This window comes from Oncorhynchus keta, chromosome 24, assembly GCF_023373465.1.
Source record: "Oncorhynchus keta strain PuntledgeMale-10-30-2019 chromosome 24, Oket_V2, whole genome shotgun sequence".
NCBI lineage: Eukaryota > Metazoa > Chordata > Actinopteri > Salmoniformes > Salmonidae > Oncorhynchus > Oncorhynchus keta.
The window spans coordinates 31266760-31290300 of record NC_068444.1 but is presented as its reverse complement, the minus strand read 5'-3'; the positions used below and the strand labels follow the sequence as shown (position 1 = coordinate 31290300).

General features: G+C 43.0%; 2 protein-coding genes across 11 annotated transcripts in view; both read left to right on the top strand.

Annotated features, from left to right (window-relative positions):
• The window catches only part of mprip (myosin phosphatase Rho interacting protein), a 62470-nt gene extending 53551 nt beyond the window's left edge, over positions 1-8919 (top strand). For 2 of the 4 annotated variants that reach the window (XM_035734432.2, XM_035734429.2), the window contains 7 exons: positions 1948-2065; positions 5674-5833; positions 5922-6035; positions 6148-6234; positions 6374-6539; positions 6985-7070; positions 7862-8919. In XM_035734432.2, the coding sequence (XP_035590325.1) occupies positions 1948-2065; positions 5674-5833; positions 5922-6035; positions 6148-6234; positions 6374-6539; positions 6985-7070; positions 7862-7930 (800 nt within the window). In that variant the 3' untranslated portion in view covers positions 7931-8919. Of the gene's footprint in view, positions 1-1947; positions 2066-5673; positions 5834-5921; positions 6036-6147; positions 6235-6373; positions 6540-6984; positions 7071-7352; positions 7416-7484; positions 7557-7861 lie in introns of all 4 variants that reach the window. The other 2 variants (XM_035734430.2, XM_035734431.2) reach the window with 2 other exon arrangements.
• A 2101-nt stretch (positions 8920-11020) lies between these two features.
• si:dkey-94l16.4 (retinoic acid-induced protein 1) lies at positions 11021-23338 on the top strand. 7 transcript variants are annotated; one of them, XM_035734427.2, is made up of 6 exons: positions 11021-11322; positions 13033-15539; positions 17344-17437; positions 18362-18411; positions 20341-20384; positions 20654-23338. In XM_035734427.2, exons 2-6 carry the CDS (start codon positions 13038-13040, stop codon positions 20721-20723), a joined length of 2760 nt encoding a protein of 919 aa, XP_035590320.1. In that variant the 5' UTR covers positions 11021-11322; positions 13033-13037; the 3' UTR covers positions 20724-23338. The 7 variants fall into 7 exon arrangements, 5 of the variants coding, with proteins under 5 accessions (XP_035590320.1, XP_035590316.1, XP_035590321.1 ...); XM_035734423.2 differs by having other exon boundaries at positions 13033-15554; positions 17335-17437; XR_004820294.2 differs by having other exon boundaries at positions 11022-11322; positions 13033-15554; positions 17335-17437; positions 20341-20500.
• The last annotated feature ends 203 nt before the right edge of the window (positions 23339-23541 follow it).

The window sequence follows — 23541 nt, the reverse complement described above, 5'->3', positions numbered from 1 at the left end:
AATCAAAAACTGAAAAATTGGGCATGCAAAATTATTCAGCCCCCTTAAGTTAATACTTTGTAGCGCCACCTTTTGCTGCGATTACAGCTGTAAGTCGCTTGGGGTATGTCTCTATCAGTTTTGCACATCGAGAGACTGACATTTTTTCCCATTCCTCCTTGCAAAACAGCTCGAGCTTAGTGAGGTTTGATGGAGAGCATTTGTGAACAGCAGTTTTCAGTTCTTTCCACAGATTCTCGATTGGATTCAGGTCTGGACTTTGACTTGGCCATTCTAACACCTGGATATGTTTATTTTTTAACCATTCCATTGTAGATTTTGCTTTATGTTTTGGATCATTGTCTTTTTGGAAGACAAATCTCCGTCCCAGTCTCAGGTCTTTTGCAGACTCCATCAGGTTTTTCTTCCAGAATGGTCCTGTATTTGGCTCCATCCATCTTCCCATCAATTTTAACCATCTTCCCTGTCCCTGCTGAAGAAAAGCAGGCCCAAACCATGATGCTGCCACCACCATGTTTGACAGTGGGGATGGTGTGTTCAGGGTGATGAGCTGTGATGCTTTTACGCCAAAGATAACGTTTTGCATTGTTGCCAAAAAGTTCCATTTTGGTTTCATCTGACCAGAGCACCTTCTTCCACATGTTTGGTGTGTCTCCCAGGTGGCTTGTGGCAAACTTTAAATGACACTTTTTATGGATATCTTTAAGAAATGGCTTTCTTCTTGCCACTCTTCCATAAAGGCCAGATTTGTGCAATATTCGACTGATTGTTGTCCTATGGACAGAGTGTCCCACCTCAGCTGTAGATCTCTGCAGTTCATCCAGAGTGATCATGGGCCTCTTGGCTGCATCTCTGATTAGTCTTCTCCTTGTATGAGCTGAAAGTTTAGAGGGACGGCCAGGTCTTGGTAGATTTGCAGTGGTCTGATACTCCTTCCATTTCAATATTATCGCTTGCACAGTGCTCCTTGGGATGTTTAAAGCTTGGGAAATCTTTTTGTATCCAAATCCGGCTTTAAACTTCTTCACAACAGTATCTCGGACCTGCCTGGTGTGTTCCTTGTTCTTCATGATGCTCTCTGCGCTTTTAACGGACCTCTGAGACTATCACAGTGCAGCTGCATTTATACGGAGACTTGATTACACACAGGTGGATTGTATTTATCATCATTAGTCATTTAGGACAACATTGGATCATTCAGAGATCCTCACTGAACTTCTGGAGAGAGTTTGCTGCACTGAAAGTAAAGGGGCTGAATAATTTAGCACGCCCAATTTTTCAGTTTTTGATTTGTTAAAAAGTTTGAAATATCCAATAAATGTTGTTCCACTTCATGATTGTGTTCCACTTGTTGTTGATTCTTCACAAAAAAATACAGTTTTATATCTTTGTTTGAAGCCTGAAATGTGGCAAAAGGTCGCAAAGTTCAAGGGGGCCGAATACTTTCGCAAGGCACTGTACATATGTACGTACCACTTTTCCATTTTTTTTTTTTCATTTATTTTTCTAAATTTTTTTTTTTTTTTTTCATTTCTAGTTTTTTAAATTCTCTTTGCCAATTTGGACTCTTGTGTATGTCTATTACATGAAATCCAAATAAATATCCATTTAAATTACATGTTTTAATGCAACGAAATAGGAAAAATGCCAAGGGGGATGAATACTTTTGCAAGGCACTGTAGCCTTGTTAAGGTTATTTATTGTTACTTTTCATTACATTCTTTACTTTTGTTTATTTAGTAAATATTTTCTTAACTCTATTTCTTGAAATGCATTGTTGGATAATTATGGGCTTGTAAGTAAGCATTTCACTGTAATGTCTTCACCTGTTGTGTTGGGCGCATGTGACAAATACAATTTGATTTGATTTAGTTTTTTTAGTTAGCAGATGGTCCAGCTATGCCAGAGCTCTCCCCCAATAACAACGTTCTTTGTTTGTTGCCCCAGCGATCGAGGCGATGAAGAACGCACACCGGTCGGAGCTGGAGAAGGAGCTGGACAAGGCCCGCAAGTCCAACAGCAACACAGAGAACGCAGACATAGAGGAAATATGCAGGCAGCACGAGTAAGTTAAGATATCATGTCATGTAGGGCTGGAAATTGACAGGGGCCTCACAATACTATGTTATCACAATACTTTGGTGCCGATACGATATGTATTGTGATTCTCACAATTCTTTATGTATTGTGATTTTATTGCTGTTCGATGTAAAAGTGCGGAAAACTTATTTTCCGCCCTATTTTAAAAGAATGGAGAACAAGCTTTGAAGAAAAAATACTGGAGTTTTGGTGCAGGTACAGCCAACTAGCGCTAAAATAATATTGCAATATTGTCAAAATGATACAATATATCGTCAAAAATAATATCCCGATATGTAACTGTCAAAAAAAAAAATTCCTCATCGGTACTATCATTTCCCCTCAGTACCACAAGCACATTCCCATCGCCAAGACCATATTATCTTCAAGTTATCATATCCCTTAAGTACCACAAGCATATAATATACAGTACACGATGCAAAGACACTCCAAGATCATACAATCTTGAACTCGCAATAAGCAGATCAAGTCTCAGGTCTTCATTTAGAGTAAAGACTCAAATTTTCAGTCAAGACTTGAGTCAATGTTTACAACGTTTACTGTTTTTCTTCAGTCAAAACTACTGTCTCAAGTCCCCATCGCTCCCGAATAACTGCCTTAACCTTTAGCATACAACCAGGTCCAAAATGATTGCCACCCTTGGTTAAAAAAAAGGACTGTATAAAATATATAATACAAGTACTGAGCTATTATTGTATGCAACAACAAAAAAATTGACCAATTATATTATTTGAAACTAATACAATTTCTCAGATTTTTAAAAAAATTAACCGGTAATCATTTCTTTTTTCAAAAAGATATGGGTCAAAGTTATTGGCATCCGTTTTCAATACCTCTCTTTGTAAGGATAACGGCATGATCCTTTTTCTAAAGTGTTTTATGAGTTTTGAGAACACATCGGGAGGGGTTTTAGACCATTTTAGACCATATCCTTCCTCTGCACTTATGGACTGCCCTTTTCAATTCAATCCATGCGGCCGGATGTGATACAGCCTGGATTCGAACCAGGGACTGTAGCGACGCCTCTTGCACCGAGACCTCTGCACCACTCAGGAGCCCTGGCCCAACAATGTCAAAGATCGGCCTCCCAAGTGGCGCAGCGGTCTAAGGCACTGCATCGCAGTGCAAGAGGCACTACAGACCCGGATTCGATCCCAGGCGGTGTCAAAGCCAGCCGTGACCGGGAGAACCATTGGCCCAGCGTCATCCAGGTTATAGGGGAGGGTTTGGCTGGCCGGGATTTCCTTGTCCCTTTGCGCTTTAGCGACTCTTGCGGCGGGCCGTGCTCCTGCAAGCTGTCTTCGGTCGCCAGCTGGACGGTGTTTTCGCTGACACATTGGTGCGGTTTGCTTCCGGGTTAAGGGAGCAATAGTGTGTCAAGAAGCAGTGCGGCTTGGCAGGGTCGTGTTTCAGAGGATGCATGGCTCTCAACCTTTGCCTCTCCTGAGTCCATAGAGGAGTTGCAGCGACGGGACAAGACTGTAACTACAAATTTGGATATCACGAAAATTAGTTTACAAAAATGTATTCCATCAAATAACCACCACCATATTTTACAGTAGGTATGGGGTTCTTTTCTGCTTATGCATCCTTATTTCGGCATCAAAACCACCACTGGTGTGCATGACCAATGAGCTCTATTTTCATGTCATTTGACCATAGCGCTAAAAATAGTTAACATACGTTTTTTTATTTAAAAAAAATATATATATATGGGGTATTCTGACAAGAAAGTGGTATAAATGGGACTGCAAATATTACTGCTGATCTCCTCAAATTAAATCAGCTGATCAATCATTTCAATTGGCCTGAGTCTATACAGATTGACGAGAGTTGTAGCATAGGCAGCGCAACAAGATTACAATTTACAAACATTTTCAATTTACATTAGCAACGGAGTGTCATGTGCCGAGAGAGGGTTCGGGGCCTGCAGTTAAAATGTGCTGTAAATATCCCACTATAGCCTCTAGCCAGTACACATAACAAACTATTCAACTATGCAAGCAAGTTTCCATCTTAATCATATTACACCCTTGAATAATGCAATCACACCACATTATGCTCTTGAGTAATGCAAGAATTCACAAGCATGTGCAGACAATTAAAGGGTTTCTTTTCTCGTCCATTCACTCGTAACATTTTAGTTTCAAGGCAAAAGCACAGTTACTGCTAGCTAGCTAGGTAAAGCTAACAACCTGCTTCATCAAGTAACGTTAGCCCATCGAAAATGAGTAATTACCCCTCTAACACGGATGTAAAAGTAAAGTAGACCTACCTTACACCCATTAGAACAAACCAGGCTTCATTTTTATTAATATCATGCAAGTCCTTACGTGTGGTAAAAGCAAATTCTGACTGAAAACGTGGGTAATTCACTGGGGAGTTGAGATCAGCTGTTTTACATGGCTCAACGCAGCCAGCCAAGCACCATTGACCGTTTTGTTTTTTGCTACTGCAATTTCCGATAAAAACTCAACAAAACATGTCTCAAATATAAGGAAACAGTCTATACATTTCAGCTGTTTCAAAAACGTTGATATGTTTTTACTGTCGGAGTGTTGGGCTCCACAAGACAATTTTGTTTGTACTGCCCTGCTTGGAGGGGAGGGAAACTGTCAGGCGAGTGTCGTGCGCTACTTCCAGACGTAGTGGTCGAGACATGAGAAATTGCCAGCTTTACATTACAGTAATAAATATATTCTTTGGATTTATTTCGAAACCTTTCGACAATCTCCTATTTTCGTCAATGGCTCTGTTCATTATGAAGAGGTTTCTGAGTTTATACGTGTTGGGCTGATAATTAGTTGTGATGACGTGTGAAGGCATTTCTCCTTGCCTGCCCAATCTGCAAAGGTCATGATATCACATGACACATAGTTCACCTCAGTCACAGGTGTAACTGCAGATGTCCTGTCATTGCATATTATGAACATCAGTTTAAGCAGCAAAACAGCGTTGGGGGGGAAAAGTTGTCCATCTGTCAAAATGGGGATATTCAAGATAAATAACTGAATTTTGCAATGCCGTCTTTTTCATTCAAGTTCAAACCCAACCCAGAGCCATGGGAATGAAGGGTTGGGCAAAGCCCGTATGTGAATGTGACTGTCTGTGCCTTGCCAGCTGTAACTAGGGCAACCTGAAACTGCGGTGGCGGCTAGTGATCTTGCCAAGGCTGGAATTGCAGACAGACACATTTCCAGTTCTGTCAGGCCAAGGGCGTTTCATCAGTCTGTCTGGTGTTTATTAAGGAACTGATTAGGAGCAGTCTGGCTCGGTCTGGCCAGAACTAAAATATGAAGGAAGGAGTTTTTGTAATTTCCCCCTTCCGAACCTGGCTCCTTACAAGGCGTTTCCCTGCCCACCCTACAAAATGAAGGAGTTTTCTATGCTCTGTGCTACTATTTCCTTTGGTCAGCTATTATGAGGGAAAAGAGAGCTCAGCATGGTCTTTGGTTGAGTTTCCTGAGTGTTGCAAATATAAAGGTATGGTATTGATTGGGTGAGTGTTTTGCCTTGTATGGTCTGACTTACCGAGTGTTTTCCTGTGTTCACTCTCTACCCTCCGTGTTGCAGAGAGGAGCTGTGTTCCTTCCAGAGGGAGATTGAGGTGCTGTCAGAGCAGTACTCTCAAAAGTGTCTGGAGAACGCCCACCTGGCCCAGGCTCTGGAGGCTGAGAGACAGGCCCTCAGACAGTGTCAGAGGGAGAACCAGGAGCTCAACGCACACAACCAGGTGCACACACACACACACCCAGGCACACACACACCCTGATAATAGTCCTCACACTTACCATGACACCTAATGTGCCTTGTGTCTGTAGGAGCTGAACAACCGTCTAGCTGCAGAGATCACTAAGATGCGCTCTATGGCGACTGAAGACGGGGGTGGAAACACCTGCAACATTACACATGGGAAGGAACTGTACGAGCTAGAGGTAAGCTCCTCTCCAGGTGAACCCAAGACTCTTCCTGTTTGTCAAAAGGGTACAGTTCTTTATGCACAGATGAAATTTGCCACTGTATCTTAGTTTTCCTCTTCCTTGCCAGGTGATGTTGAGGGTGAAGGAGTCGGAGGTCCAGTATCTGAAACAGGAGATCAACTCTCTGAAGGATGAACTCCAGGTCGCCCAAAGAGTAAGTCCCGAGACCCAAGTTATCTACAACTGCTTTTTATAGTTTTTCAATGTATTTTATACTATTTTCTCATTTTTTTAATGCTGAGGTTGTATTCCTCACCCAACCACCCTAAACTATGTATCCTTCGTCCCGCCAGGATAAGAAGTATGCAACGGACAAATACAAGGACATCTACACAGAACTGAGCATCGTGAAGGCCAAAGCAGAGCGAGACCTGGGGAGGCTCAGAGAGCAGCTGCAGCTGGCCCACGAGGCACTGGGGGAACCCTCACTGGAGGAGGTGGAGAGGGCAGGAGGATACGGTAGGAATATAGAAGACTTTATATCCTTCTACTCCATATGTTTGCTATAAATGACACCCTATTCCCTACATAGTGTACTACATAGGGAATAGGGTACCATTTGGGACACATACCGTTGCCCTGAACACTGACCATTTTTCTCCTTACACATAGCACTATTACCTCTGAGCGTTCAACCTTTTGATTGGTTGGTGGTTGTTTTGGTCATGACCAATGTGCCACAATGCCTCAATTTTAATTTGGTCTCTGAATTTACATAAGAAATTATCTAATGTCAAATATAGTCCAGACGGTCTCCAACCGGCAACACACTGACCCCCTTTCAACAAGCAGCCAGAGAAATCTATTTATTACAGTAGCGTCTATAGTATACAGTTCAGAAGCTGCAACTAGCCCCTTTTTCCAAATGACTTGTCGTTAAAGAAGCTGTCTGATATCTCATCAGATATCATGAAGTCCAAAAGCAACCCTGACATTCTCAAGATGGCGGCTGCTGCCGCAAAACGCTCAGAGCGCACCATGAGGTCAAAGGTACGTCTTCTAAACACCTGAGTAAAACATCTTAAATTGATTTACACTGTAGAGGAGAAGTTTCCCGCAGCTGAAGGTTGTGTATGGAGACAGTTCAGTAGGAGCCAAGTGCCATTGACCTGTGACACACTGCCACCTTCTGGTTAACTACTGCATTGCACTGCAACTTTTTACTTCCCCAGCATGTGAATGTACTTTATTGGGAGGGTTATTGGGCCTATGAGGATGCAGCAGTTTTGTTATATTACTCCTTGAAACAATCCCTTTGTGCATCTATTTCAGTGTGGGTTAGACTGGTTCTATCAGATGTAGAAAAAAGTGTACCAACACGTGTCAGGAAACCTGGTAAGTGTGGTGAGGTGTGTTTCACCTCTTACTCTCACATGCCGGTGTGTTTCCCCCTTCTGTCCTCAGTCTGTGACTCGTGACATGCCCTGGGACAGCTAGGGCTGCCTGAGGACCTATAGGCCTACCCTTCTCCTTTAGGTAATTTACCCAACCAGACTACAACGAACAGGATGCCAAAATCACATATCGTTAGTGGGTTTGAATGGGATCACCTTTTTTATTTTAAATTTGCTGCCATTGGGACCTTACAGAGAAATATCACTTTAACCAAGGAGAGAAATGAGTGCACGTCTCTGTGTGGATCATTGATGATACTCCTCTCTGTTTGCATCAATCTGCTTCCTCAATGATTCAGTCCTGTCCACTTTAAAGTCACAATCAAACCTGGCCATGGTCATTAACAGTTTCTTTTTTTGTCTCTCTGTTTCTCTCTCTGTCTCCAGAGTCTTAAGGAAGGTCTGACGGCCGAGCAGCGACTCCATCTGTTTGACAAAGACACGAAGGAGTTCTGACAGAGTCGCCTGCGTTGAACCGCTCCAACCACCCTGCTGCATGTTTAGAAAGCCCACTATATTTTAGCTAGGGAATGACTTATTTAGAAACACACTGGTCACCACACACATCGTATATTCAAAAAAACATGGTATGAAGATTGAATTTTATGTCTCGGCTCAACATTCCATGCACTTCAGTTACTGTGACATTTTGTTTGTTTTTTGTTTCCAGCGCCATGTCTTACTGTAAATACTCTGTACTGTTTTTAATGAAGCATCTATCATGCAGACACTAAAAAAAGATGGCCGTGTAAGCTACTGTTTTAACTCCTTAGTCTGTGTGAATAGCCGAAGGAATAAGTGTAATGTTGTAATGGCTAAACACAACTACATAATGACGGAATAATTACTTGCATATTGATGGAATAATTACTTGCGTAAGCAAACCGTAGGAACAATCCTGCCTTCAGGCCTGCGTATTATGCTAGGTGAGGGCATGTTAATTCTTCTTTCCACCCCCTTATCATTTCAGCACAGATTAATGTCTGGCTCAGTAAACAAGCTATGGAAAGAAAATGTTTGCCTGCATCATTGTACAAGTAAACTATCTGCTACTTTGGATGTTGCTCCTCCATTGTCCGAGTTGTTGGCTTGTATATGATTAATATTAACATCATAGAATATGTTTTCTGAAACAGGACCATTTTTAAATTACCCCTGGAAGGTGACTGCTGAATAAATACATTATGGATGGGATTTGCTGATTATACTATAAATATATACATTTATATAATTGTTTTCCTTCTCTGTAATCTTATTGGTCCAGCTGTATGGGAGGATTTGGTTTGTATGTAGTCTTGTTCAGTGGCAATCTCTTTGTATTTATTTAAATGTTTTTGGATTATTGTCTCACATGGCATTCCCTCTGTACTCTACTATTGTAAATATACAGCCAATGTACACCAACTGACAACAGGTTTATTAGCAATAAATATTTTTGCACCCTGTCTTTTCATTGTTTTCATCTACTACACTGTATTACTCATTTTCCAAACTGATTAAACTAACCAGCATTATTTAGTATTAGTATGTAGTTAAATTACATTGATCATCTAGACTTTGCACAGTTCAGATGTGAGAGGACTGCAATCATATACTACTGTAAGGTTTCCTATCAATAACTTGTGCATTTGGAAAGTATTCAGACATTGACTTTTTCCACATTTTGTTAAGTTACAGCCTTATTCTAAAATGGATTACATGTATTTTTTACCTCCAATCTATGCACAATACACCATAATGACAAAGTGGAAAAAAAGGTTGTTTGAAATGTTTGCAAAATTATAAAAAATAAAATACATTATGTATTCAGACCCTTTGCTATGAGACTCGATATTGAGCTGAGGTGCATCCTGTTTCCATTGATCATCCTTGATGTTTCTACCTGGGGTAAATTCAATTGATTGGACATGAGTTGGAAAGGCATATACCTGTCTATATAAGGTCCCATAGGTGACAGTGTGTCAGAGCAAAAACCAAGCCACGAGATCGAAGGAAATGTCAGTAGAGCTCTGGGACAGGATTGTGTCGAGGCACAGATCTGGGGAAGTGTACCAAAAACTGTCTGCAGCATTGAAGGTCCCCAAGAACACAGTGGCCTCCATCATTCTTAAATGGAAGATGTTTGGAACCACCAAGACTCTTCCTAGGGCTGGCTGCCCAACCAAACAGCAATTTGGGGAGAAAGGCGTTGGTCAGGAAGGTGACCAAGAACCCGAGGGTCACTCTGACAGAGTTCCTCTGTGAAGATGGGAAAACCTTCCAGAAGGACAACCATCTCTGCAGCACTCCACAAATCGGGGCCTTTATGGTAGAGTGGCCAGATGGAAGCCACTCCTCAGTAAAAGGCACATGACCGCCCACTTGGAGTTTGCCAAAAGGCACCTAAAGACTCAGACCATGAGAAACAAAATGATCTGGTCTGATGAAACCAAGATTGAACTCTCTGGGCTGAATGCCAAACGTCACGTCTGGAGGAAACTTGGCACCATCGCTATGGTGAAGCATGGTGGTAGTGGCATCATGCTGTGAGGATGTTTTTCAGAGGCAGGGACTGGGAGACTAGTCAGGATCGAGGGACAGATGAACGGAGCAAAGTACAGAGATCCTTGATTAAAAACCTGCTCCAGAGCGCTCAGGACCTCTGACTTGGGCAAAGGTTCACCTTTCTTACAGGACAACGACCCTAAGTGTAACCGATGTGAAATGGCTACCTAGTTAGCGAGGTGTGCGCTAATAGCGTTTCAATCGGTGACGTCACTCGCTCTGAGACCTTGAGTAGTTGTTCCCCTTGCTCTGCAAGGATCGCGGCTTTTGTGGAGCGATGGGTAACGATGCTTCGAGGGTGGCTGTTGTCGATGTGTTCCTGGTTCGAGCCCAGGTAGGGGCAAGGAGAGGGACGGAAGCTATACTGTTACATAAGCACAATGCACAACACGGGTGGCTTCGGGACAAGTCTTGAATGTCCTTGAATGGCCCAGCCAGAGCCCGGACTTGAACCCAATCGAACATCTCTGGAGAGACCTGAAAATAGCTGTTCAGCGACAGTCACGATCGAACCTGACAGAGCTTGAGAGGATCTGAAGAGAAGAATGGGAGAAACTCCCCAAATACAGGTATGCCGAGCTTCTTGCGTCATACCCAAGACTCGAGGCTGTCATCGCTGCCAAAGGTGCTTCAACAAAGTACTGTGAAAAGGGTCTAAATACATGTAAATATGATATTTCAGTTTTTATTTGTAATACATTTCTTAACATGTTTTAGGTTTGTCTTTATGGAGTATTGTGTATAGATTGATGGGGGGAAAAACAGGTCAATCAATTTTAGAATACAGCTGTAACGAAATGTGGAAGAAGTCAAGGGGTCTGAATATTTTCCGAAAGCACTGTATATATGTGGACACCCCTTCAAATTTGTGTATTCGGCTATTTCAGCCACACCCGTCGCCGACAGGTGTATACAATCGAGCATACCGCCATGCAATCTCCATAGACAAACATTGGTAGTAGAATGGCGTTACTGAAGAGCTCAGTAATCACTCCAGTCAAACTCCAGACAACATTCATGTCTTGAACGCTGCCCGCTTTCCTACCTTCCCATAATGCTTCACTGTGTTCGCCAGCTGACAAATGCTGTTCTTGAAGCGCAGCTCACGCGCTGAGAGTAGCAAAGTAGCTACAGCCAGGGATTTTTTTTCTTTTATTTATTTTATCCCGTTTACAAAAGTGGATTTTTTAAAAGATATAGTTTGGCGTTTTATGGTACTAGCAGATGGGGTCTTGAACGAGATGTTGGGTGGGACTCACTGTTGAATTTGACGTTTCTAAAGCCCCCCACTCCTTCCCGTTTGGGTAAGTTTCAGTCTCCGGCAGCGCAGTATGCTCGCTCTTTTGTTTCCTATGAAAGGCCTAGCAAGTTAGCTTAGCAAATTAGCTTAGCAAGTTAGCTAACCACGAATAAGTCAACGAGGGTAGTTAGCTAGCTATATTCGCTAGATGCATCACTTCGCCGTTATGTGCGGGGAGATCGATCCCCAAAGCTGAGTGGCACTATATCCAGCAAATGTTAAAGTATTGTATTATGATAGCCACCAGCCATCCACCCATTGTTTCACAATAAGCTAACGTTGCCATATCATTTACAAATTAACTTGTCAGATCCAGAGCAGAGCATTAGCAAGCTGCAGTTTGTGGTACGCGGCTAACTATCTAACTTTGGCGTAGCACATCGCGAACTGGCTACATTTGATAACCAGAACAGCACTTATCCTGTTTACTAAGTGAACGTGTCATGTATGGTTCATGTAATAACTAGCGAAGTAGCTAGCTGTTCTTGTAGTGGCACGATCATCCTTCACATTTGGCTGAGTGAAGACACACAAATGTAGGTAATCCAGGACTAATAGCTCTCGCCTGTCAACTGTCATTCCAGTTCCAGTGAGTGTAGCTAACTAACTAGCTAAACATACGTTCTGTTCGTTTGTAAGAGGGCAGAGGGTTTCGAAGCCAGCTGTCAACTTGTTACTTTCTCTTAACACTAACTATATTTTGGTGCATTTCTAGCAAACACTTCTGATTTGACCACTTTTTCCAGCTCAGCTTGGTCACTACACGCTAGTGTGCAATTTGGTTGTTCAGTATTTGCTTTGGTTGTTCAGTAACTCGTGGGACACTAACACTGATCTTCAACAGTACGGGGAACTGAACTTTGACAGCCAACGGAAACGTTAGCTAACCTTTTAGTTTTTAGGTCTGACTTCTGTGTTGTAATTTTGAACACTGAACGTTTGCACTTCGGAGATTTTACTGAAGATGGGCGCATTTAACTTTATAGTTAGCAAATGATCTAATCTATTTGATATAGCTAGTTAGTTGTTGATAAGTTACTATGTAGCTAACGTTAGCTAGCTAGAAAGATAGACAAAGAAAGTTCAAATCCACTGCTGGCAAATGTGCTTCTGGATGATGGAACCTAGCCTGGAGACCCGACGTTGGATTGAACGTCGAGCATAAATGAGGGTTTGGATCAGGAAAGTTTCCTCATTAACGTTACCTCTACAAGCCAGAACCTTGATTAACATGATATGTTAACTTTACCGGTTGTCTGTGCGATTGGTCCTTTTGGAGGTAGGATTGTGAATCAATATATCCCCAAGAAAGTGTAATTACATCAACTTTTCAAGTGCTGGTAGTGCATTCAGATTTATCACCTGAACTATATAAACATGTGCATGAGCTCGGGAAGTATGCATGCGCTTTGAAAAGTTGACATAATTATACTTTACTGTGGATATTGTCTCCTATTCCTACCTGCAAAAGGACCAACCGCATGGACAACTGGTAAATTAAGTGAAAAATATAATTTTATTTAACATTCTGGGTTGTAAAGAGGAAACTTTCTTGATCCAAACTCTCATTTATGCCAGACGAATTCAAAGATATTCATTGTCAGGTTTCCAGGCTAGATGGAACTCAATCTTGACCTATATCCAATCATGTTCCCACTGAGGTCAGCAAAAATAAATACAATGTCAACATTTCTGTATTTCTGCTCAATTTCAGTTGCTATGGAGCAACCACCGGGGGACTCTGATTTACAGCCCCAAGACCTCTCCTCCACCCGTAGCCTCCCTGCTGCCATAGACCTGACCACGAAAGGTGAGGTTTGCCTCGTTAAAGCCAACTCCATGGAGGCCCTGCAGGTGGTCAAGTCTCCAAGCTGGTACCCAGGCTCTGGGAGCAGCAAGGGACTCTCCTTCCCAGAAACTGACCCCAACCACAAGCTTCAACCAGGAGACCAGATCCAGCCGAACGATGCCTTCTCCAACACTACAGTCACCCTCTCTTATGTAAGCAGGTCTCATATATTTTCCAGTCATGACTCTCTCTCTCACCATTCATCTCTCTACGGCGTACCGTCAATCAGCAAGTTCTCAACAATGGATGGCTACCTGCAGCAGATGGACAGGCCTCTGGGCTTAGCGCCCCAGTCTGAAATGTTTGACACTATGCCTCCAGCCCAGGTGATGGCTGAGAATGTGGCAGGGGTGTGTCTGATGCAGCAGTGTCGTGAAATCAACAGCAGTCGAGTTGACAGTAATGGAAGCGTGGAGAAATACAATCCTCATCAGAGAGCGAGTTCAATCGAACACAGTCTTTCTCAGGACACAGACGACAATGCAGGACTGCAGAATGGCAGGAGTAGCAGCAGCAGCAGCTGGTCTAATTCTGCAATATGTATTGATTCCTCTCCAGAGCCTCTCATTACAGACATGGTGGAGGAAGGACAGAGGGCTGACTCAGAGGTTCTCTTTTTCATCTCATCTAGAACGGAGGAGCCTGTCCTCATCCAGGACAGCGTGAGTCCCAGGGACCTGTGTTCTCATAGTAGGGAGTATATCAGTCCTCTGGGGGACACGGTCTCTCCCTCCATCTTACTGGATGACGTACAGAATGTGTTCATTCTGCCTCAGGCCTCCTGCTCACCCAGCTTTGAAAATGATGGTGATAATGCACCAATGTCAGATACCAGCAAGGACTACCAGCAGCCAGGACATAAACCCAAGGCAGATTCAGAGCCTATTGTTGACTTGACAGAAGACAAGAGTACTCTCCCAGAGGTTTTAGAAAAGAAACCAAATAAGACGACTGCTTCTCACTTGAATGGTAATGCAAAGGCAGAGCAGAGGACTTTTGAGAGGAAACAACTTCCCCCTCGCTCTGGCAGGGGAACAAGGTTAGAGGCCATAGTGATGAACATAAACCCTAACTGGTATAAAGTATCCACTAAGAAGCCCAAGGCCTCAAAGACCCAAACCCAGCCTCTGACAAATCCCCAGACTCAGAGCAGTCCATCTAAAGCTGATGTTAGTCCTAACAAACAGACCTCATCTGTAGGGAAGAAGAACGTCCAGAATAAAGCAGCATCTCGCTCAGAGGGAGAGACTAAAGTAAAGGCAGCCGCAACGAAAGGCCGTCTGGAGAGCATTAACAGGAACACAGACAGTTGTAAAGGGTCTACGTCAGATTCTGAACACACCCGTTTTTCCAAATATCCACACAACCACAGTACATCTCCAAAAACCTCCAGCCCACCCTTTGCAGATCCCGAGCCCTCTGAGGTGGATGTACTATCACCGCCACTTAAAACATCTCCAAAAAGCCCTGGGAAGCATAACGTGAAGACTGCATGCAGGGAAGCATCTTCTCCCACAGCTAAAACAGCGAAGGTGACCCCGGCTCCCAAGAAGAAACGGAAGAAACCCAGACTGGGCAAGTTTTCCGCTATGTTCTCCCCTCAGGAGCCTGAGATAAAACTGAAATATGTCAACTACAAGGAGGAGAAGAGGGATATGAGGAGGGACACTTTCTCTCCTTTCATCCACATGGGCCTTAAACCCTCCTCCACCTCCCCTGCCAACTGTACTGTCATCAACTACCCTGAGGAGGAGAAGCCCAGGCAGAAGAAGGGTCAGGGGCAACAGCAGGCTGAAGGCTCAGGGTCTGGGGGTTTCATCCCTGGGGCTGTACCCTCCACCTCCTGCCTCCAGCTGGGCCGCATCTCCACCCATAGCCAATACCACAGCTCCCTGGTCTGCTGCCTCTGTAGAGGCTCGGCTAACGCCATGGACCTGGGGGACCTCCACGGGCCCTACTACCCTGAGGGAAACAGACCCAGCGCTAAACCCCCTACTAGGACCCCAGGCCTCAAAGAAGAGGAGGATTTCAGTGACTCTGACTCGTCCTGCAGCATGAGAGGCCGGGGCAGAAAGTGTGCTCGGCCCCCGGGGGTCCCCTGGCCCCACAAACCAGGTCCACGGTTTAACCAAGAGGGCCTGCTGGGGAGGTGGACTAGCAACAGTGACCCTTCAGGCAGCCCTGCAGCAAAGAGGGCCAGGATTGAGAATGGGGCTGGGGTTAAATCTGAGGCTGCAGTAGAGGACTGGTACAGCCCCCCTGTGGTGCCTCTAGACCAGTGTGAGTACTGGCTCCACGAGGACTGTAGCATCTGGTCTGCAGGTGTGTTCCTGGTGAAGGGGAGGGTCTACGGTCTGGAAGAGGCGGTTAAGGTGGGTCAGGAGACGGTAAGTTTAAGTCTTGCAGCCCAGGAATAGATGTGCCTCTGTTTAATTGAGTCTCTGTTGATTTATGATTGGGGTGTATACGTTGTAGTCGGACCCCTAGACCTTTTCCACATTTAGTTACATTACAGCCTTATTCTAAAATGGATTACATAGTTTTTTTTCCCCTCTAATCTACACATAATACCAAATAATGATGCAGTACTTTGTTGAAGCACCTTTAGCAGCGATTACAGCCTCGAGTCTTCTTGGGTATGACGCTATAAGCTTGGCACACCTGTATTTCCTGTGTTTCACCCATTCTACTCTGCTGATCATTTCAAGCTCTGTCATGTTGGATGGGGCCGTCGCTGCACAGCTATTTTCAGGTCTCTAGAGTTGTTCGATCGGGTTCATGTCCAGGCTCTGGCTGGGCCACTCAAGAACATTGATACTTGTTCCGAAGCCACTCCTGCGTTGTCTTGGCAGGTTTTCATCAAGGATCTCTCTGTACTTTGCTCCATTAATCTTTCCCTGACTAGTCTCCCAGTCCCTGCTGCTGAAAAACATCCCCACAGCATGATGCTGCCACCACCATGCTTCATCGTGGTGCCAGGTTTCTTCCAGATATGACGCTTGGTATTCAGGCCAAAGAGTTTAATCTTGGTTTCATCAGACCAGAGAATCTTGTTTCTCATCGTCAGAGTCCTTTAGGGGCCTTTTGGCAATTTCCAAGCAGGCTGTCGTGTGCCTTTTACTGAAGAGTGGCTTCCGTCTGGCCACTTTATTTTTTTTATTTTTATGTACTTAACCTTTTTAACTAGACAATTCCGTTAAGAACAAATTCGTATTTACAATGACGGCCTACCAGGGAACAGTGGGTTAACTGCCTTGTTCAGGGGCAGAACAACATATTTTTACCTTGTCAGCTTGGTGATTTGATCCAGCAACTTTTCGGTTACTGGCCCAACGCTCTAACCGCTAGGCTACCTGCTGCCCCAGACTGGTGGCGTGCTGCAGAGATGGATGTCTTTCTGGAAGGTTCTCCCATCTCCACAGATGAACTGTGGAGCTCTATCACCGTGACCATCGGGTTCTTGGTTACCTCACTGACCAAGGCCCCTCTCTGATTGCTCAGATTGGCTGGGCGGCCAGCTCTAGGAAGAGTCTTGGTGGATCCGAACTTCTTCCATTTAAGAATGATGGCCATTGTGTTCTTGGGGGCCTTCAATGCTGCAGACGTGTTTCTGGTACCCTTTCCCAGATCTGTGCCCCGACACAATCCTGTCTCTTAGATCTACGGACAATTCCTTCGACTTCATGGCTTGTTTTTTGCACTGACATGCACTGTAAACTGTGGGACCTTTTATATAGACAGGTGTGTGTGCCTTTCCAAATCATGTCCAATCAATTGAATTCACCACAGGTGGACTCCAATCAGGTTGTAGAAACATCTCAAGGATTATCAATGGAAATAGGATGGCCCTGATCTCAATTTTGTCATTATGGGGTATTGTGTGTAGCTTGATGGGGAAAATGTATTTAATCCATTTTAGAATGAGGCTGTAATGTAACAAAATGTAGAGAAGGTCAAGGGGTTTGAATACTTTGACTGCACTGTATGTAGTGTTCTTTATCTCCCATAGGGAATATGTCTGTTTTAGACATATTTTTACAATTGGACTTTTACCATGTTTTTGTAGAAGTGTGTAATAGTATCAGACTTCTGTTTAGCAATGTAAAAATATTATAGCAGCTTGTATTTTGGTCTTGGCCTGGAACACAACCAATTAATTATATTTAGTGTTTTCAGACATGTTCTCGCTGCCATAACCCAGGTGCCATGTTGGGCTGCTTCTTCAAAGGATGCCTCAACAAGTATCACTACAGGTGTTCTCTACAGTCAGGTGAGTCTCCCCCTCTTTGTCCCCATCCCTAGCTTGGGATCTTCTACTTCTGCTTAGTAATGGGCCCAGTTCCAATACTTGTGCCAAAGAAGGGAGGAGGGAAGGATGGCATTTGGAAGCATCTCAACCAGGCATCCAGGACTAGGGAGTATACTGGGTCTTCACATAAGTCTGCCATGATTCTAATGCAGGATTGTGTGTATAGTGACTCCCTGCTGTGTTGACACCTATTAGTTCTCCAGCCTGTCACTTGCTGCTACAACATCTGACTGATGGCGCCGAGTTCTCCTAGTAAACATTACCAAGCCTAGTCTAGCAGCCGAGACGCGGGTATATTCATCGGGAAGCAAACGGGCTGAAATGGGGAGGGACCTGAATTTGTCCAATAAGAAACGCTTGTTTTAGTCTTTTCGTTGCAAAACGTTTTGCCACGAAGAGCGTTAGACTACAGAGGACCCTGCTGTCTGTTGCGTGCCAAGGCATTCAAATGGGACTTGGTTGCAGTCAGACCAAAAGTTTGAGCCACCTCAGTGACTGATAATATTTGTAGTCTTTTCTGAGATGTGATTTATCATAATGTTGCTTTATATCTGTATCTTATTCAGACATCAGCAACGTTCCATGATTTGTCTATTTTGTGTGCCGAATGCCATGTTCCACAGTCTGGTAGAGGGGTGTTTCAGTTGAAGGTTAGGCCTAATACTGTGGTTCAATAACAGTATGGGCACCCCAGCTCCACGGACGTGCCCTGTATGTTCTGTAAATGGCTGTTCTAAGCGGAGGTGTGTGTTGCAAGCTCTCTCTGTTACAACCTATCCCTCTGTAGCCTGTTGGTGTGTGTGGGAGCTGGTTCGGCTGCTGTTTGCTATTGAGCCATCTGATGAATCACTGTCTTCATTGATCCAAGCATTCTTCTCCCCACAGACTGTGTCCTCAATGAAGAGAACTTCTCCATGAAATGCACCAAGCACAAGGTATGGATGGTTGATTAATTGAAGTGTCTGCTAGGTTTGATCCTTACTAAATCTCTCTCTCTCTCTCTCTCTCTCTCTCTCTCTCTCTCTGTCAGTGATTTCAGTCTCACTGTATTGTACAAATATTGTCTTTGTGGAAGAGTTTGAAGCTGGCATGAAGCCAACAATTTATCAATCCTCCATTTTATGATTTACTGTACATCGCTAAAATGAAGTATGGCTTCATTTCAGCATTGACTTACAGCCTGAATTGTAAATGGATTAAATAGATTTGTTTCCTCACCCTTATATACACAGTAACCCACAGTGAAAACAACATGTTTTCGAGTAAATACTTTGTAGAAGCACCTCTAGCAGTGATTACAGCTGTGAGTCTTTCTGGGTAAATCTGTAAGAGCTTTCCACACCTGGATTGTGCATCATTTGACCATTTTTATTATTTTCAAAATTCTTCAAGCTCTTTCAAATTGCTTGTTGATAATTGCTAGATAACCATTTTCAGTTCTTGCCATAGATTTAAGGCGATTTAAGTGAAAACTGTAAGTCGGCCACTCAGGAAAGTTAACTGTCTTCTTGGTAAGCAACTCCTTGTTTTAGGTTATTCCCAATCTGGCCCTCATAACATCATGGCCACCTCATCTCCAGCTTCCAATTGGCTCATTCATTCCCCCTCTTCTCCCCTGTAACTATTCCCCAGGCCGTTGCTGTAAATGTTCTGAGTCAATCTTACCTGGTAAAATAAGGGTTAGATAATGTATTGTCCTGCTGAATGATGAATTAATCTCCCAGTGTTTCGTGGAAAGCAGGCTGAACCAGCTTTTCCTCTATAGTTTTTTCTGAGCTTAGCTCCATTTATGTTTATTTGTATGAAAAACCTTCCAGTGTTTAACGAATACAAGCATACCCATAACATGACGCAGCCACCCCTATGCTTGACCAATATGGAGAGTGGCACTCAGTAATGTGTTCATGAATTTGGCCAAAACATAGCACTTCTGTATTCAGGCCTATTTGTTGTGCAGCATTACTTTTTAATGCCTTGTTGCATACAGGATGTATGTTTTGGAATATAAATGTGTTTACTGTACAGGCTTCCTCCTTTTCACTCTGTCAATTAGGACAGTATTGTGGAGTAACTACAATGTTGTTGGTCCATCCTCAGTTTCCTCCTATCACAGCCATTAAACTCTGTAAATGTTATAAAGTCGCCATTGGCCTCATGGTGAAATCCCTGAGCAGTTTCCTTCCTCTCCGGCAACTGAGTTAGAAGGACACTTGATCCTTTCTGGTGTAGTGATACACCATTCATAGTGTAATTAAAAACTTCACCATGCTCAAAAATATATTCAATGTCAGGTAAAAACATTTTTTTTACCCATCTACCAATGGGTATCCTTCTCAAGCCATTGGAAAACCTACCTGTTCTTTGTGGTTGAGTCGTCTACGGTTGATATTCACAGCTCGATAGAATTATCTGTAAGGTCACTCAATGTGTGGAGTACAGAGATGAGGTAGTCATTGCAATTTATTATGTGACTTGTTAAGCACATTTGTACTTCTGAACTTATTTAGGCTTGCCATAACAAAGGGGTTGAATACTTTGATTCAAGACATTTCAGCTTTCTGTTTTTAATTAATTGGTAAAAAAAAATACGCTTTTAATAAATACACATTTACATTATGTGACATAAAATCTCAATCTATTTTTAAATTCAGTCTGTAATACAACAAAATGTGGAAAAGTAAAGGGGTGTGAATACTTTCTGGAGGCACTGTACACAGTCCCTGGAAAACCAGAAGGGAATGAACATTGGGATTAGATTTCTCCAGCCCTTAGCCACTGCTAGTATAGTACAGTACACTGATCTACTTTCAGTGTTATATTTTTTTATTTTCACTGGGATTTTGTGTGTACGCGTTCCTCCCCAGAACAAGTCATTCAAAGGCCCTCCTGGGAACAGAAGAGATGACAGGTGACACAACCAGGACACAGACTACACATGGTCAGTGGTTCTGTTACGTTATACACAACAGCACCACCTCTCTTCTGGTCTTTGTCCCCGCGAAATTCAGCATTACTGACCTGTTTGTGCGTGAGTCACACATTATTGTAACATTCTTTAATAACAATTATGGTAGTGGGGCATTTCTGTGTATATCCAAATCATGAAGTGCTAAATGTTTAAATATCTTTGTTTTGGAAAAATTTCTTTAAAAAAAAATTGCATTTCTTCCGTTCCAGGGTGTTCCGCAGGGTTTCTCCTATGAGCCAGGTAACCATGGTGACACTGGAACGCTGTCCTCTGATTTGAAAGCTGGTTTGCTACTCCTGCTACTTGTTCTGTTGCCTTCAAGTGATACACTGCGCTGCACAGACTATGCAGAAGACCATGGCTGTCCTAATGTCCTGTTACCTCTGTCCTTCTCATGGGACTGGACAGGTTACGGAGGCTGCTAGATGGGCCAATGACTGAACAGAGGAGTCACCTCTTGGCCCAAAGCCAAGGTTACCATTAGAAGAGAGATGTGTTCACCTCGCTTACAGTGGCGTGATAAACACGTGCTATTGCGTTGTAATTATTTATTAGGCAAAAAGGATTCTCCCCTTTTTTAATTTGAAATGTTGACAATAAAATTGGAGATATTTAATTTTGTAAGATTTGTAAGTATGTGATTTATATATTGCCTATTTATTTTTTGGGAATCTTGTTGCTTTTGTTTTTACTTTGCAATTGGAGGTGTTTGTTATTGAAGGCCGGTTCGGTCGTGTTATTTGACGGGTCAAATAGGGTTATTTAACCTGTGTGTTTTTGACATGCAACGACCCGAACAGACTTCCATAGTTTGTGTCTTAAGTTATTAGTAAGAATCCATGCTAAAGATTCCACTTGGTAGAGGAAGTGATGGTCGAATAGGGGTTGTGTGGAGACAGTGCAGAATGGTCTCTTATTTAGATCAACCACGAGTTTCTCTACAGAACCATTTCTGATTACAATACAGGTACTTGATATGTTTTCATAAAGACCATACTTTGCTACGAGACTGACAGGTTTATTCTTATGTGATGAAAACAATACCGGTTTTAGTTCTGATTTACAGTGGGCGGAAGTAGGCAAGGTGTACATTTCAACTGATTTTACTTGCACTGTTTTGTCAGCACATTTTGTATAGTGGATATGAAGAATTGAGGGAACTGTAGCTTGTGTGTATTGTTCATTCATCCTGTGACTGTACTTCCTCTAAAGAGGATGGAAGTCGCTGAAAGCACTTTGGAGTGGCACTTGCCATGGCTGCAGTATGATCTCCAAAGCGGACTCACCCTGGCCTGTAGCATCTAATTCGGGCACTGCCCCACATAGTTGTTGGTATCGTCAGTAGAGAGAACTTGTTCGTCTGTTTTCATTCCATTGACACCATTCCTGTATTTATCTCACAGCTGTCTGGGACTGAAGTGATTGGTCCACACCTTCATTACCGGTCATCTGATCTGCTTTCCTCTTCTGATTTTTATTTTTTTTACTGAGACACAATTGATTTATTTCTCTTCTAGAATTACATTTCCAATGAGAATGCAAGCCAATACTCACAATACTTTACACATGCATTATTTGTTTGAACAAGGGCACATGCTAGGACCATTCAACTGTCACATGATGTAAACTGACTTGATTTTACATGACCTCTGTTGTCTGTAGAATTCCAACAAGTATAGGCAGAAGCGCTACAGTCAGTCTGTAGTTTCTAACCATCGACCACATTTTGGGCTTTACATCAACCTTTACCAAGTAGCTGTTGATTTGGTCAGAATGGTCATCTTCAACCTTCTCCATTCGCCTGTTTGTCTGAAGTCGAACCCTGAGCTGAACTCTCCTAAAGCCTTATCACTGCTACTAGACCTCTAGATTGTCCTACTCATTTTCACCGACTTTGTTGCAAAGACAAATCAGTGTGTGTCCAGTACATTGCCTTTCTGTTGGACATCCACACCACTAACCAGGGCAGCTCGAATGTAAACCAAGCAGGTCTGATAGACTACATTTAGAGATGTCACTGTGGTCGGTTGTGCTGCCGGTGGTTAGTTTCTGTGTGTACTTTTCCGTAGAGGCAGTGCTGTTCTGAGACCTGTGAAGTCTGTACAGGGAGGCCGAACAGTGGTGACGGTGAATGTTACAGCAGGCCGCTCCCCGGGAGAGGATTCCTCACACAGCAGGAGACACACACGTGTGTGTCTGTACCAATATCCACATTAGTATAGCACCTAGAATGAAGCAATGTATTGGGCATGCATTCTAAGTGGTATGGCTATTGGACTGTAGCTAGCTACACATAACCTCTTCTTACCTCCATATCTGGTTATATTGTGCCATCTGTCGTTTTTGTTTATTTTTTTGTATGTATTGCAGTGAACCCAAATTTGTCATACTTTGCTAAATGAGCGCCAAACGCTCTGCTGTTCCTTATTGTCACAGCTGCTTTATTTAATCAAACTTATGCATTGTACCAGATGGGGAATTTGGATTGTTATTTTCATGGTTGTAAAAATGGGTTTGGTTTGTAATATTGTTTTCATGTCTAAATCTCAGGGCTGGGTCTCAATTATTCAAATGATTTGTGTTTTTGATTTGACCTAAGAAATGTTATCACACATTGACTGGAGCAATGCTAACAGTAGCAGGATATTGATCATCACAGCAGAGGTGATGTGTTGGCCACTAACCTTTTCTTTACAGTCTACTGGTTAAACCTGTTCTTGATACATTTAGTTGTCAGTTGTGTTATGGGTAACATTTGACAAGGCTGCCAGTGTCACTTCTCTTTCCCTCTTTATTTTAAGGTGATTTTACAGGTGTTATTTTGTACTGTGTGGGTTTACCCCTGGCTAACAGAGCTAGATGTAACTGTAAAATAAACATTTTGTTGCACCCCCTTTTTTTGTGTGTGTGTGACGGCCTCATGATTTTAATAGTTATAGAGTATAGACAACCAACTGTTCAAACTTGACATTTTCCTAAACTTCCCATAGAACATGAATCTTCATATTATTGCAAACACACTGCTAGTGCAGAGATGCTGTAACATGGTACTGTTGCAGTTGCTAAATGGCCTGTGTTGTGATCTGATGTAATGGCT

Excerpts from the sequence above, each read along its gene's own strand:
- si:dkey-94l16.4 (XM_035734423.2), top strand. The coding sequence starts at position 13,038 with ATGGAGCAACCACCGGGGGACTCTGATTTACAGCCCCAAGACCTCTCC. Across the intron at positions 15,555-17,334 it reads TTAAGGTGGGTCAGGAGACG|TGTTTTCAGACATGTTCTCG; the intron begins GTAAGTTTAAGT and ends AATTATATTTAG. Across the intron at positions 17,438-18,361 it reads CAGGTGTTCTCTACAGTCAG|ACTGTGTCCTCAATGAAGAG; the intron begins GTGAGTCTCCCC and ends TTCTCCCCACAG.